Source organism: Berghia stephanieae, chromosome 13 (genome assembly GCF_034508935.2).
Source record: "Berghia stephanieae isolate SIO BIC M18660-M18661 chromosome 13, UCSD_Bste_1.3, whole genome shotgun sequence".
Taxonomy (NCBI): domain Eukaryota; kingdom Metazoa; phylum Mollusca; class Gastropoda; order Nudibranchia; family Aeolidiidae; genus Berghia; species Berghia stephanieae.
Window position 1 is genome coordinate 38,818,759 of NC_088372.1, and position 17,500 is coordinate 38,836,258.

The 17,500-nt window shown below is 40.1% G+C and overlaps 1 protein-coding gene across 2 annotated transcripts in view; it reads right to left on the minus strand.

Annotated features, from left to right (window-relative positions):
* Positions 1-17,500, minus strand: part of LOC144959054 (uncharacterized) — a 136,088-nt gene that overhangs the window by 111,748 nt on the left and 6,840 nt on the right. For both annotated transcript variants that reach the window (XM_078891408.1, XM_078891407.1), the window contains exon 4: positions 11,510-11,642. In XM_078891408.1, the coding sequence (XP_078747534.1) occupies positions 11,510-11,642 (133 nt within the window). The remainder of the gene's footprint in view (positions 1-11,509; positions 11,643-17,500) is intronic.

Sequence of the window (17,500 nt, forward strand, 5' to 3'; positions counted from 1 at the left end):
GTAGTAGTAGTAGTAGTAGTAGTAGTAGTAGTAGTAATAGTAGTAGTAGTAGTAGTAGTAGTAATAGTGTTTCCTTCTGCTACTACTACTACTACTACTACTACTACTACTACTACTACTACTACTACTACTACTACTACTACTACTACTATTTCACTACTACTAATATTACTACTACTATTACTACAACTACTAATATTACTACTATTACTATTATTATTATTACTACTACTACTACTACTACTACTACTACTACTACTACTACTACTACTACTACTACTACTACTACTACTACTACTTTTACTATTACTACTACTACTACTTTTACTACTACTACTACTACTACTACTACTACTACTACTACTACTACTACTACTACTACTAAAGCTGACTTACGTGATTGCATTATGTCGTCTCCAACTAAAAGTTGTGATTTAGACCCCTTAAATACTGCCATTTTAAAAAAATGCATTGATGTAATTTTAACACCATTTACATGTATTGTTAATAATTCGTTGCAGTCAGGTGCTGTACCAGACATTTACAAAGTTGCTCATGTCAAACCCCTTTTGAAAAAACCTGATCTCGATAAAGAGAACTTAAAAAACTATCGCCCTGTCTCTAATCCTCCTTTTCTCTCTAAGATCTTAGAAAAGCTTGTTTTGAAACAATTACTGTCTCATCTTAAAAATAATTGTCTTGAAGAAAAATTTCAGTCTGCTTATAGGCAACATCATTCGACGGAACCGCACTTGTTAGGGTTGTTAATGATCTCCTCTCTGTTATAGACAATGGTTCATGTTCTTTGCTGAATTTGCTTGACCTATCGTCTGCTTTTGATACTATTGATCACAATCTTCTTTTCAAACGTCTTGAAATTACTTATGGCGTGTCTGGTGCAGCGCTTGATTGGTTTAGGTCATATTTGTTTAATCGTAAACAGATTATTACGGTGGATGAATATAGATCGGAGGAAATCTTTCTTGATTGTGGGGTTCCCCAGGGTTCAGTACTTGGACCCGTTCTTTTTGTTTTGTACGTTGGCCCTCTGTCTAAAATCATCAGAAGTTTTGGTCTGTCTTACCATCAATACGCTGATAATACGCAATTGTACTGCGTCTCCAATACGAGAAATTTACAAGAAGTATCAGCCAATAGTAAAAATTGTATCCAAAGTGTTAAGAAATGGATGAATGAGAACAGACTGAAACTGAATGATAAGACGGAGGTGCTGTATGTGGGGAACAGGAAGTGGAAAAGTGAAACAGATTTGAAGTTGGGGGATGCCTCTATTCAAATTGTTGACAAAGTGAAAAACCTTGGCACATTCTTAGACTCTGGACTGTCGATGGAGCATCAGGTTAATAATTTGGTTAGATCTCTCTTTTTCCAACTAAAAAAGATTGCTTCCATTAGACGGTTCATATCTGAGGATGTGACCAAGCACCTGGTTGTGTCCCTCGTACTATCGAAATTGGATTATTGTAATGCTCTGTTGTTTGGCGTTTCGCAATACAATCTGAAACGTCTTCAGATTGTCCAAAACAGCGCTGCCAGACTAGTATTCATGAAGCGTAGGTGCGACTCTGCCGAACCTCTACTTCATGACCTGCATTGGCTGCCTGTTGAGAAAAGAATTAAATTCAAAGCTTGTGTTTTAGTGTATTGTTGTCTTGAAGGTACTGCCCCTTCCTACCTTTCAGAACTAATTAAAAGATATTCAAAACCCCGCCCCTTACGTTCGGCCAGTGATTCCACAAAACTAGTTGTCCCTCGAATTCGGAAAAATGCTGGAATGAGATCCTTTTCTCATTTCGGACCCTCTATTTGGAACGCCTTACCGCAGAGCATTCGTGAAAAAGAATCTTTGTCTATTTTCAAACGTTCGCTTAAAACATATTTGTTTCGATTTTAGTAGATGGTATGAGAAGCAAGATAGGTTTGGTTTGTGTTGTGTGTTGTGTTGTGTGTGCGTGTATGTGTGTGTGTGTGTGTGTGCTTGTGTGTGTGAATGAGTATGTTTCAGCCAAAGTAATTTGTAATTTAAGCGCTTAGAGTCTGGTGTCTCGGAGTTATAGCGCTATATAAGTTTTCAGCATTATTATTATTATTATTACTACTACTAATACTACTACTTTTACTACTACTACTACTACTACTACTACTTGTACTACTACTACTGCTACTACTACTGCTACTACTACTACTACTACTACTACTACTACTGCTACTACTACTACTACTACTACTACTACTACTACTACTACTACTACTACTACTACTACTACTACTACTACTTTTACTACTACTACTACTACTACTACTACTACTACTACTACTACTACTACTACTACTACTACTACTACTACTACTTTTACTACTCCTACTACTTTTACTACTCCTACTACTTTTACTACTCCTACTCCTACTACTACTACTACTACTACTACTACTACTACTACTACTACTACTACTACTACTACTACTACTACTACTACTACTACTACTAGTACTACTACTGCCACTATTACTCCTACCACTACTACTACTACTACTACTACTACTACTACTACTACTACTACTACTACTACTACTACTACTACTGCCACTATTACTCCTACTACTACTACTACTACTACTACTACTACTACTACTACTACTACTACTACTACTACTACTACTACTACTACTGCCACTATTACTCCTACCACTACTATATATAACACTCACAATGAAATCAACAATCACTAAATCAACAAAACTACCAACCACTGCAACAACAACTATTACAACAGCAAACTTGAACAATAGTTAAGACTATAACAACCACAACACTAAACAAATATTCATGAACAATAATAATAAAACCAGTCAATCCAGTAACTACAACAAAACAACCCCAACAACAACAACAACAACAACAACAACAACAACAACAACAACAACAACAACAACAACAGCAACAACAACGGCCACAATATCAACACATCTGCAACAAACAATGAAAACCAGCAAAAACCACAACATCCAAAATAACAACCAAAACATTAATAACAAAAAGAAGAGCCAAAACAACAACTTCAAGAACAATTACAAAAACAACAACAATAACCAAAACGTTAATAACAACAACAACAGCTACAACAACAAAAACAACAACAGAAACAAGACAACCAAAACAACAACAACAACAACAACAACAACAAAACCATAAACCTACCCGTTTTTGACTAGATCGTTCACTCAACGTATCAACGAACTCCCCTCCAATTTTGATCCAGTAGTTTCTATCTTCCAAAACGATGTTCTCTGCAAGTAACGATTTCAAAAAGATATCTTTAAGATCATGAATCCCAGGAATTCTCTGTTTCTCCTGATCTCTGATAAATGAAATTTCCGTAAACAGGACGCTAGCATTTCAAAGTAATTTTCAACAGATTCCATAATACAAAACTAAACAGTTAAAAAAATAATTAAACTTTAACAAACAAAAAAATGCTTAAAAGTATCTTTATTATTGATTCTGATCAAATGAATAATTCAGAGGCATAATGGAGCCGGAGTTTATCCCAGTTTCTATAGCTTTAAACGGACTACAATAACAATTACTTGCTACCCCCTTGATAAGACGCTAAGGAAATTACTTTCTGCCAGATCTAATAGTCCCAGCTACCCAATCACCGCTGTGTAGACAGGGTAAAGTCGTTCAGAAATTGTTTTGACTTTATCCGGGATCGATCTCAGTCCTTTTTTTATGAAACAAGTGCTCTACGCACTGAACCATCTGACCCTTCCCCTACCTCCCCTCAAATAATGCTAGTCATTTTAATTAAATCTTAAACGTTTAGCTTAAGACGGATATTACGTTATATTGGTACACCCCAAAAATCATACATTCCTGTGATCCCATGCATTAACCTTACAACCAGGGTTGCCAGATAATAATTTAGGATTAATCCAAACCATTGCGAAAAATAATCCAGATTTTAACAAATTAATCCAAATTTCAGAAGAAAAAAAAATCAAGTTACCTCAAGACAAATTGATAAAACCCATCCACAAGAGTAATAGAATTAAATATTGTTATCCAAAATTTGTTATTGTTATTGCATGAAAAAACTGTATTTTTGAAAAGTTCTTAAATACTAAAGCCCTTGAGAAGCAACTGGGCGGCTGCTACACCCGTATGCTGCGGATGGCCCTCAATGTAAGCTGGAAAGAGCACATAACAAATGAAGAGCTCTACAGTGACCTCCCCCCAGTGACCTCGAAAATTCAAAAGAGAAGACTGAGACTTGCGGGGCACTGCTGGAGACACAAGGAGGAGATTGCAAGCAGTCTTGTGCTATGGGAACCACCTGAGCGAACCAGAAGCAGACGCAGGCAGAATAAAACTTACATTGACTGTCTGCTAGATGACCGGGAGCAAGTAGCAAACGTTCACGTCGTGCTCCTGTAATCCTTCTCTGAAGGAGACTGATTGCTACACTACGCGACCAGAGAGAATAAATTGGGCGGTAAAAGGATAGCCCCTCGGCCCAGACAATGAAAAACTTCAATGTTGTAAGTTTCAACACAGAAGGAATCTCCCATACCAAATGCAAGATACTGACAGAGCTAAAAGCAGATATAATTTGCTTACAGGAAACCCACAAAGACTCAAAACCACCTTGCATACCTGGCATGCAACTAGTAATACACCACGAACACCCAAAATATGGAAGTGCCATGTACACTCGAGAAAAATCTACCATACTGAAAAGCGATGACCACTCAGAAAATGACATTGAGATTCTCAGAGCAGAAACAACACTGATTACCATCATATCTGTGTACAAACCTCCATCAACCCCATTCAAGTGGCCCCAAATGAATCTATCTGATAGAAAACCAACCCTGATCATTGGAGATTTTAACAGCCATAACACTATATGGGGATATGAGCAAAATAACCTTGACGGAGATGCTGTTGAGGAATGGGCGGCCGGCAATGACCTCACAATCCTCCATAACCTCAAAGACAAGAAAACCTTTATGAGTGCCCGGTGGAAGAAAGGTTACAATCCGGACCTGGCATTCATATCCTCTCAATACTTCTCAAACTTTGAAAGGACTGTAGGTGAGCCTATACCGAAATCTCAACACAGGCCTATTACCATCAGCATCAAACCAGCTGTTAAAGCCCTCGAATCAAATGCGATACCACGATTCAATTTTAGAAAAGCAAATTGGGAAAACTTTACTAAAGTTTTAGACAATGAGATCACCAATATAAAAAGTGACCCACAGAGATACGACGACTTCAGAACAGTCATATGGAAAGTTGCAAAGAAAAACATCCCCAGAGGATGCCGAAAAAGTTATATTCCATGTCTCCGAGATGAAAGCAAGAAACTATATGAAAGATACATTGAATCATACAAGGCGGATCTTTTCAGTGAAGAAACCCTAGAACTGGGTGAAGAACTCACATCAATGATAGCCGATGAAAGATCAGAAAGATGGAAGGAATTAATAACCTCCACCAATATGACCCTAAACAGCAAAAAGGCCTGGACTACAATTTCAAAACTGAATAATGACAAAAATACCCAGACAAGAGGGGCTGCAGTAACACCTGACCAAGTAGCACATCAGCTTCTACTGAATGGGAAACCCACCAAGAAAGCACGAGGCCAACTAAAATCCCTGAAACGTGAAATGGACAAAGCCCTCAAGGATAGTGAAGATCATCTTGACTCTTTTACCCTGGAGGAGCTACTAGAGGCCTTGTCCCATCTGAAGGCAGGAAAAGCATCTGGACTGGATGGAATCACAACTGAGATGATTCAACACTTTGGCCCGAGAACCCTATCCTGGCTATTGGACCTCTTCAATGTATGCGCAAGGACAAACAGGCTGCCAAGTGCATGGAGGAAAGCAAGAGTAGTCGCCCTACTGAAACCGGGGAAAGATCCAAAATCCAAGAAAAGCTATCGCCTGATCTCCCTCCTGTGCATCACATACAAGCTATTTGAGCGAATGGTTATGTCCCGCATGTCACCCAGTCTAGACGAACAACTGTCTCCAGACCAGGCTGGATTCCGACCAGGACGGTCAACATGTGAGATAACTTCTTAACCTTACACAATTCATAGAAGATGGGTTTGAGACAAAACAGGTCACTGGCACAGTCTTCGTCCACCTCACTGCAGCCTATGACACAGTGAATCACAAGATCCTACTCCTCAAAGTGGCTAAAATGATAAAGAATAAGAAAATTGTAAATATCATCCAGTCACTTCTCAAAAACAGGCGCTTCTTTGTTGAAATGAAGGGCCGGAAGAGCAGGTGGCGCACCCAGAAGAATGGTCTTCCCCAAGGATCAGTGCTGGCTCCAACACTTTTCAACATATATACAAATGATCAGCCTGAGTTCCCAAATATCCGCCGATTCATATATGCTGATGACCTATGCCTCGCAACACAGGATGCGTCCTTCCAACCAATCGAGAGCAGACTGACAAATGCCCTAGACACCCTCACAAAGTACTACACTAAAAACTCGCTGAACGCCAACCCAGGGAAAACACAAGTGTGTGCATTTCACCTCAACAACCACCAAGCCCACAAAAAACTTAACATCAAGTGGAATGGCCAGACATTAGAGTACAACTACCACCCAGTGTACCTCGGAGTGACGCTTGATCGGACTCTGTCCTTCAGAGAACACGTGAGGAAGACCAAGGCAAAAGTGTCCACGCGTAATGCCCTCCTTGGAAAGCTGGCAAACATGAACTGGGGAACTGACCCTAAAACTCTAAGGACCACAGCATTGGCCCCCAGCTACTCAACTGCGGAGTAATGCTCAGCTGTATGGGCCCGATCATGCCATGCCTCCAAGCTAGACCCCGAGCTCAACAACGCCTGCCGGATCGTAACGGGCCAGCTGAGAGCAACACCATTACCACTGGTCTACCGTGCAGCAGGAATAGCCCCACCACACATCCGGAGGGAAACTCATGCCCAAATACAAAAATACAAACAGGAAATGGACCAGAGAAACCCCCTTCATAACCACAATTGCCCCAAAAGCAGGCTCAAATCAAGGAAAAGCTTCCTCACAGTAGAGAGCCTTCACCCAGACCACTCAGCATTCTTCCGCCTGGACAAATGGGTAGAATGGGACAAGACAGCAAACGATGCCTCCAGCCCCCAACAGAAAAGCTCCCAGCAGGCACAGACCTCAAGAAAAAAGACTGGGTGGCGTTGAACAGAGCAAGAGCAAAGGTGGGAAACACCGCCACCAACCTCTTTAAATGGAAAATCTCACCGGGCACTGAATGCCCATGCGGTCACCCCAGACAGACCATGGACCACATCCTGTCCGAATGCTCGCTGGGACCTCACTGCACCAATGCTGACCTGAGGGAATGCAACCAGACTGCCCGGGACTGGCTGACTCACTGGCGCGACAAGATATGATGATGATGATGATGACAAGATATGATGATGCTAGATGACACAGGAATGGACAACACCCGGGAGCTGCGTACGGTTATGGAGGACAGGACAGAATGGCGAAGACTTGTGGCTCATGTTGGGCGCCCCAAAGGGCGGCCTAAGTAAGTAAGTAAATACAAAATAATCAAAAAATACTCGATCCAACAATCCTAACTTAAAATGACAATCCAACGAAGTCAAAAATATTCCAAAATAGGCGGTTTGGATTAAAATAATCCAACTGGCAACCCTACTTACAATCCACTTTTTGATACAACTGTTACCCATCGTCTCAAATGGTTTTTTTGTTACAATAGACTAGGAACTCGAAATCGAATTTATTAATTTCTATTCGCTAAGTTGGAGAATCAATACAATTTCTTAGTTGTAAAGAACTGAGAGATCAAATTTATTATAATTTTCTTTCTAAATTGACTTTCTGGGTTCCCGACAAACCCGATATAATACTGTTTTGAGACAGTGGGTTACATTTAATAAAATCTAAAATAAATTAATTTTCAAGAAAGTACAGCTATGCCGTATTACAACAGTTACAGTTACTGAATTTTCAAGAAAGTACAGCTATGCCATATTACAACAATTACAGTTACTGAATGTTCAAGAAAGTACAGCTATGCCATATTACAACAGTTACAGTTACTGAATGTTCAAGAAAGTACAGCTATGCCATATTACAACAGTTACAGTTACTGAATTTTCAAGAAAGTACAGCTATGCCATATTACAACATTTACAGTTACTGAATGTTCAAGAAAGTACAGCTTATCCATATAACAGTTACTGAATTTTCAAGAAAGTACAGCTATGCCATATTACAACAGTTACAGTTACTGAATTTTCAAGAAAGTACAGCTATGCCATATTACAACAGTTACAGTTACTGAATTTTCAAGAAAGTACAGCTATGCCATATTACAACAGTTACAGTTACTGAATGTTCAAGAAAGTACAGCTATGCCATATTACAACAGTTACAGTTACTGAATGTTCAAGAAAGTACAGCTATGCCATATTACAACAGTTACAGTTACTGAATGTTCAAGAAAGTACAGCTATGCCATATTACAACAGTTACAGTTACTGAATTTTCAAGAAAGTACAGCTATGCCATATTACAACAGTTACAGTTACTGAATTTTCAAGAAAGTACAGCTATGCCATATTACAACATTTACAGTTACTGAATTTTCAAGAATGTACAGCTATGCCATATTACAACAGTTACAGTTACTGAATTTTCAAGAAAGTACAGCTATGCCATATTACAACATTTACAGTTACTGAATGTTCAAGAAAGTACAGCTATGCCATATTACAACAGTTACAGTTACTGAATTTTCAAGAAAGTACAGCTATGCCATATTACAACAGTTACAGTTACTGAATGTTCAAGAAAGTACAGCTATGCCATATTACAACAGTTACAGTTACTGAATTTTCAAGAAAGTACAGCTATGCCATATTACAACATTTACAGTTACTGAATTTTCAAGAAAGTACAGCTATGCCATATTACAACAGTTACAGTTACTGAATGTTCAAGAAAGTACAGCTATGCCATATTACAACATTTACAGTTACTGAATTTTCAAGAAAGTACAGCTATGCCATATTACAACAGTTACAGTTACTGAATTTTCAAGAAAGTACAGCTATGCCATATTACAACAGATACAGTTACTGAATTTTCAAGAAAGTACAGCTATGCCATATTACAACAGTTACAGTTACTGAATTTTCAAGAAAGCACAGCTTATTTGTACCTGCAATGAACTTTTCCATCTGTTCATCTTCGATCTCTGCAATAGAATTGCTTGGACATCCTCTATTTTTAATGGTCACATCTTGCCAGTTATATTTAGTGTTAACTGCTTTCAAGCATGTGTGCCTATCAGGGTAATAAGTCCAGCCGGCTTTACACTGGTCTTCAGATCTGGGAAAGAAGGTTGAAACTCCTGGAAGAAAAAAAATACAATTTAGCCTGTCGTAGCTAAACGGATGTTGTACGGATGCGGAGCCTGGACACTTACAATGGATGCACAACGGCGCATAACGGCGTTTGAAAGCAAGTGCTTTAGAAGACTGCTACGCGTGTCATATACGGAGCATCGCACAAACGAAGACGTACTGGAAGAAATAGAAGCTCGGGCAGGCCCACAAGAACCTCTTATAGAGACTGTGAAGCGCAGAAAACGGTCCTGGTTTGGACACCATACTCGACACAATAGCCTGAGCAGGACAGTCCTACAGGGCACAGTCGAAGGCCAGCGCAGAAGAGGGCGCCAAAGGAAGATGTGGCTGGACAATGTAAAAGAATGGACAGAGATGTCGGTTCCGGAGCTGCTACATAGGGCTAGCAACAGGCAGGCATGGAGGAAGACTGTAACTTCTGCTTCACGCAAGTCCCCTCCGACGACTATCCGGTCATGGGATTGAGTGAGTGAGTGAATCTAAACAATGTTCTGTCCTTGTTAACGTTATGCTTTAAATAAGGAACAGTAGTGTGATGTCAAAATACTGGCTCCAAATTCCCTGGAAGTGTATAAGCAGTTCTCCGAAGGGCTGGATACATACCTTGTGCAACTGATCTTCTATTGATCTGGCGCATAGAATTAATAGTGAGTAATATACTTAAATGGGGGTCCCGATAGCTCAGTTGATAGAGCGCTCGCTTCACACGCAAAGGGACAATGATCGATCCCGGGTGCAGTCGAGGTTTTTTCTGACCCCCCTGTCCACCTTGCAGTGAATGGGTAGCTGAGTCTGGTAGATTTGGCGGAAAGTACTTTGCGATAGACTAGCGTCCTATCCAAAGGATAGCAAGCAATTGCTTCTATTGTCCGTTTCACGCTATAGAAACCGAGATAAACTCCGGAACCATGGGCCTAATGGCTCTGAATGTCTACTTTTTATAAAAATTTACTTAAATGCAGACCATTGATGGCAATGCCGTAGAGAGTGGTTAGTTTAGCACTATCTTCCAATGTTTACATTCCTCGACTGTCCGACTGTCGGAGGGGCGTGTTTAGCTTCCTTTCCACTGGGTGTCTATTACTATCGTGGTCTAATGGTATGACACTCGCTTTCAGAATGGAAGGTCCTGGGTTCGAGCTTCACTCGGCGCATAATTGAGCTCTTGGAAAAGGCTCTTTACTCACTTTCTCTCGCCGTACTCAGGTGTAAAATGAGTACCTGGCCGTTAACAGCGTTGTCTCTGTCCAAACAAAATTGTAACATCGCCTAACAGGCGTCATGTCCCGTCCTACATGTTAAGTGTTGCTGTTGGTCAGGGACCCTTTGTAAAGCGCTTTGAGCACGTTTAGTGGATATTGCTCTATATAAATGGTCTAGATATACACGGTAAGCGTAATGATAAGTACCTAGCTAATCCAGACATGTCACTGCATTGAGATAGTGGTCCGTATTTCCTATAGGGGATGAGATTAGCGGAAGAGTAGCGTCCCTTGATTGGACGTCACCTTACAGAGAGAACGTCAAAATGATTTTGCGCATGCGTCTCTCTCGTCCTCGCTTTCGGTGAAGTGTCTCATGCCGCTTTCACCGGAAGCGAGGACGAGGGACGCATGGACACAACCAACATGACGTTCTTTCTCTAATCACTTTTTCGCCGGTGATGTCCAATCAAGAGACGCTACTCTTCCGCTAATCTCATTCCCTATCAAAGTTATCAATATAAAGAAAAGTGAATCCCGATAGCTCAATTGGCAGAGCACTTGCTTCACAATCAAAGAGACCAAAATTGATCCCGGGTGCAGTCGAGATTTTTTTCTGACTCCCCTGTCCACCCAGCAATGATTGGGCAACTGGGTCTCTTAGATTGGCGGAAATTACTTTGAGATAGACCAGTGCCGTATCTAGGAAAGAGCAATTGCTATTGTCCATTTCACGCCATAGAAACCGGGATAAACTCCTGCTCCATGGACCTAATGGCTCCGAAGAAATACTTTTTAAATATAAATATAGAAAGAAGTATTGGTGTACTAACCTTTTTCACAGATGTGATTAACTCGACGAGTCATACAGCCAAGGTGGGACCATTGTAAGTTTAACTTGCTAGTTTCTACAACTAGACAATAACCAATCGGCATCAATGTTCCATCCCTTGGACCGAAGTTTGTCTGGAAAGATATATGATGAAAAAATATGAAATATTTATAGATAGAATGCGCTTGGCCAAGAAGTTCACAACATTGCCATCCTGAAGTATAACGGACCAACACACAAACTCTGTGTAATCATGAACTTTTATAGTCTGGTTAATACAGTTTAGTGAGAACAACTCACAAACGCGGATGGCAAAAACAATAACAAAGGCCTGAGTGACGTCATCTTCGAACTATCTATAGGAAATGAGCTTAGCGGAAGAGTAGCGTCCCTTGATTGGACATCACCGGAGGAGAAGTTATTTGTAAACAAACCAACTACAAGCCAAGTGCTCCAAATACAAAATTTATTATTCATATTTCTGTACAAAAATGCATATCATAATCAACGTTATGCATTTTTGTACAGAAATATGAATAATAAATTTTGTATTTGGAGCGCTTGGCTTGTAGTTGGTTTGTTTACAAATAACTTCTCCACTGGTGACTTCCAATCAAGGGACGCTACTCTTCCGCTAATCTCATTCCCTATATAGCCTATTTCCAATTATTAACGATGCTCAATAGGGTTCATATCGTTTTATTTATTCCACCAAGAAGCCATATGAAGCCATATCTCTATTTCATACAGAACCGGTTGCCTGTTAGACATTCTTCTTCTTCTTCTTCGTTCCTCTGATGGACATCTATGGCTGCAGTCCGATATCTGCTATGAAGTCTGTGGTCCGCTTTAGGTCCTCAGCCTCGCCATAGAGCTTTGTGTTGAGTGTTGTAGGGGTGACCCAGTGGTTCGAACGTTGCACGTTGTATAATGGGCAATCCATAAGCACATGTAAAGTGGTTTCATGGTCGGTTCCACATGGGCAATAAGGGGTTGTTCCAATACCTAGCTTTGTAAACATATGTCCTCTTAGTCTATTGTGTCCTGTTCGGAGGCGGAATAGAGTGACTTGGCTACTTCGCTGAATGGCATGGATTGGATCCTGCTTGTTGTGTTCCAGGTGTGTGTCATTCCTTTCTTTGTCTATTTTTAACTTTATTATTTTCTTTTGCTGATGGTAAGTGATTGACGACTTCGGTTGTTCCTTTTGGGCTACTTCTTTGGCCAGTTGATCGGCAATTTCATTTCCATATATACCTACATGACTTGGAATCCACTGCAGCACAATTTTTCCTGTTTTATCAGATAAGCCCTCAAGGGCCTCCACAGTGTGTGCGGCTTCAGAGTCCTGGTAATTTTCAATAGACCGGAGAGCATCATCAGAGTCTGTCAAGTAAACCACATTTTTCCCGTATAGTCTGTGATCTCTGGATAGTTCTTTTGTTGCATTTAGGATGGCTTTTTCTTCAGTTTTAGTACTTGTGCACATTGAACCCACTGATACAGATATTTTTGTTTCTGTTTTATCTGTCCAGTGTATGAGTGCACCAGCACCTCCATTCATGAGGGGCCGGAAACTGAGCCATCTGTATAAACTCTTATCCAGTTGGTCATTGGGTACTTTTTATCGATCATCTTTAGGGTTTGAGCATTGTTATTATTGTTTCGAATGTTTTTCTTGTTGATGGTTATGGATTTTTGTTTCTTTTTCCACGGTGGTGGTTTGAGATTTGGGACATTGATTTGGGCAATATCTTCCTTTGGTGTCACTTTATATTTGCTCTCTAGTTTTTGTCCCAAGGCGATGAAGTTTTCCCTTTTGAGTCGATTCTCTTTCTTTTCCATTGTACTTGGAAGCAGTGGTTGGGATTCCATGAATTTTATCTTTGAGAATTGTGTCATTATTTTTAAATTTCGTTGTTCTTTGAGAGGTTTTATTCCTGTGTGGGTTTCCATCTTGTGAATTGGTGTTGTTTTCATTGCTCCAGTGATCACGCGTAGGCATTGGTTTTGGACTTTTTCAACCTTTTGAAATTGAGCCTGTGAGCACGTTCCCCATGCCGATATGGCATAGTCTATTGCAGGTCTTACATATCCAAGATATGTCTTCTTCAGGACGTTTGAGTTTGCTCCCCATTGCGTTCCAGCAAGTTTTCGGAGAAGCTGCATTCTCTTGTACCCTTTCTGTTGACTTTCATCTATTTGATGTTTCCAAGTGAGTCGAGGGTCAAATTTCACTCCTAAATACTTAGGCATAAGGTCTTCTCTCAGAATCTTTCCATCCAAAGTTAATCGCATAGATTGCTTTTTGGTTGATAAGCTGAATGTTGTGTATGTGGTTTTATCAGCATTTACTCTCATAACCCAGTCTTTTGTCCATTTGCTCAAAGCATCAAGAGTCATCTGTATCCTGGCCTTTGCGGTACCAATATTTCTTTCAGTGCATATCAGTGCAAGGTCATCTGCATACATGGCTGCTTTTACTCCTCTGCATTTGGTTTCGCAGATGTCATTGATAAAAACGACAAAGAGGGTTGGTGAGAGAACCCCGCCTTGTGGTACTCCATTTGTCATGTTCGTTAGCTTGCTTTTAGAGTTTTGAGATTGGACTCTTGCTTTTCGATTTGTGAGGTAATCTTTAATCCATGCAAACATGTTGTGTGAAACGTTGGCTTTCTTAAGTTTGAGAAGTAGTCCTTTTGTCCAGACTTTGTCAAATGCCTTTTCCATATCCACCCAAACTGTGACTGTGTGTTTTTTTTCTTGGTAACCATTTTCGATCAGCTGCGAGATGTATGTTATCTGGTCCTCTGTGCAGCGAAATTGTCTGAAACCAGCCTGTTCATCTGATATCAACTTATTGCTTTCTAAATACCATTGGAGACGGCGATTAACAATTCTCTCCATCAGTTTACCCAAGCAGCTTGTCAAACTTATTGGTCGGTAACTTTCGGGTTTATTTTTTGGCTTGCCATCCTTCTTTATTGGTATCATGGTTGCCTGTTTCCATTTGAGCGGAAGTTTACCCTGTTTCCAACTTGCATTGAACAGTTGTTTCATTTTCCTCTTTGTGAGGGTTCCTAGGTGTTTCAACATGTCATTAGTAACATCATCTGGACCTGGTGATTTGTTCGTTTTTAGAGATTTCAAGGCAATTTCTACTTCTTCTTTTTTAATCGAACTGAACATGACATCATCTGTGGATTCTTTGGGTGTATCCTTGTGTTTTCTCAATTCTTTGTGGACTTCTCGTTTTCGTTCTTTTCTTATCTGTATACGCCCAACACTTGAGTACTGCTTCATAAAACAGTTTGCTGCTTGTTTTTTGTTGAGAATCCTCCCCTGATCATCTTCTACTGATGGTGCAGCATATCTGTTTTCTTGTCCACTTAGAGCTTTGGTTAGGTTCCATAACTTTCTTCCGTCTCTGTCGTAGTCAAGTTGTCTGGTTTTTTCATGCCATGCTTCCTGTTTTGCTTTTATTGTTTCTTTCCTGAGAGTTTTTTCAGCCTCTTTGTAAATTTCCATATTCTCATCATTTGGCTCTCTCTCTCTGCTTTTTTTCTGTGTTCAGTGACTTGGCTGTTGAGACTTCCTAATTTTTCAGTCCATCCTGGACAGTAGTCCTTTCTTGATCCTCTGGGGATTGATTCTTTTGCAGCTTTCATGATTGATTTTGTGAAAGCTTTGGCTGATTTTTCTACATTCCTTGTTTTACAGTTTATCTCTTTTGTATAACTATCAGTCAACTTTGAAAACAGAGTCCAGTCTGCTTTTTTATAATTCCATCTCGGAGGTGGTGCCTTTCTGTCTTTTGCATATTCTTCAGTTATTTCAACCAGAATGGGACGATGATCACTTCCTGCCAGTTGTTCCTTTATCTGTTTACTGACTTTTCCGGTGAGATCTTCAGATATGAGAGTTAGGTCTGGAGTTGATGTTGTCTTCCATGCTCTTGAGAAGTATGTATCTGGGTCATCTTCATTTCTGACAATTTGAAGCTTACTGTCTGTAAGCCAATTTTCAAGGGTTTCACCTTTTCTGTCTAAGTCATTGTATCCCCAGCTTGGGGAGTGGCTATTGAAGTCTCCCACAACAATGAACTGTTCTTCTTCACTTCTTATGTTTTCAATTGGCAGATTCTCAGATGGTGGGCTGTAACAGTTATATATTGTGTATTGCAATTTGTTTTTGGTAATTTTTACAGCCAATATTTCAACAGATTCATCTGTCGTTATTTCATTTGTCGCTATGTCATTTCTGACGAAGATGATTACTCCACCTTTGTTCCGTTCTTTTCTGTCTTTCCTAAAATGTTGATATCCCCTTATTGAACACCTAATGTTTTCTGTGAGGTGTGTCTCCTGTATGCAGGCAATATCTATCTTCTCATCCTGAAGAAACTTGGAGAGGGCAGTCTTTTTATGTTGTATCCCTTCTGCATTCCATTGTAGCAATTTGATAGTTCCAGTAGTCCGTAACCTTGCATCTCCTACCCTGGTTCCACAGTAGGAGGGCAAGGTACCACCAGATCGCTTGGGTGAACCCTGTTTATCAGGGCTCGACGCTAGGTCCGTCCGGCGGGAATCCCCAGACTTCGCGCCATATCGTCCGGCAGTTTTGTTGTCCATCATTGTGAGGAGGATGCGTGTCACATTAATTTTTGGGTTGGTTTCCCTCTCCAGACTATTTGCGCCTTTCGGCTCTGCGACTCCGAATTCAGCGGTTCTTTATTCTCTGGATGTGATTCCATAGCCTTTCATCTTCCCAGATCCACAAGGCAGTGGTGGTTTGAAGTTGGAGTTTTCCTTCTCCTAGACAGACTGCTTTCCAAGGCTATGAGCTCTGTCCACCCATTAATGGTGTCTAGGCTGGGAGTCCAGGAGGGTATCTTTGTAGAGTGACAGTTTCCCTTCACCCCACCAGCGTCATGGGGCTAGCACAGCTTATTGCGTGAACTAGGGCAATCTGGCCACGGCGGTTGATTCCTCCCTTCATCCGTCACCTCAGACACATAGAAACTCGTGTCATCAGCCGGTTAGAAAGTTCCTTTCAGAATACTCCAACCGTTGCCCAGGAGGCGGGCGGGGAAGAATGCCCCTACGTGGACCCTGACACGAGCTGGAATGGGTTGCGGATCAGTACTGATCAAAATAATCCAATCCTGCCTCCCTGTTAGACATTCATTTTGTACTAGCACTGTTACATACAATACCCGTTTATGCCTTTAGCCAGGCACTCATTCATTCCTGAGTCAAGGGTCGTAATATTATGAGTAAAATGTCTTTACCCAAGGGCATAACGTCGGGATCAGAATTCCCCACGTTCACTGTTCCCAATCCGGACACTGATCACCCTTAAAATTGCTTGAATTTTGTGACAAGTCGAGACATTATATCACAGAGGAACTGATCGACACATGTCAATGTACAAACATCATTTATTACAACAAAATGAACATTCCCACTAACACTCATAAATATATATATATATATATATATATATATATATATATATATATATATATATATATATATATATATATATATATATATGAGCCAAGGTCAAAAGGTGCCCGCCTGATACCAGTGTTAAGAAAATTTGATTTTTACTTAATTATGGGCTGTTTTCATTGGGTTAATGCTTGTAATCAATTGATATTATGAAGAAGAGATAAAATGAGATAGCTCAACATACTCTGTTCAACAGAATATGAAATAAACAACTTGAAAGTCAAATTTCAATGCTGTTTGGCATGTGCTTAAAACGAGGTCAACGCATCACCTTTTTAGAAATCATGTAGAAATTAAATGTGATGTTTTAGCTCACGTGATTGAAATTTGACTAATAGTATAAAGTCAAAATTTACTTTTAAACGCAATTGCAGTATATTACATATCTGATTAAGTTTCATATAGAGTTCTTAAAAAGTTGGTGTTGCTTGTGACCTTTGGTGTCATCAAACACAGCACAATACTAATACTCGACACGA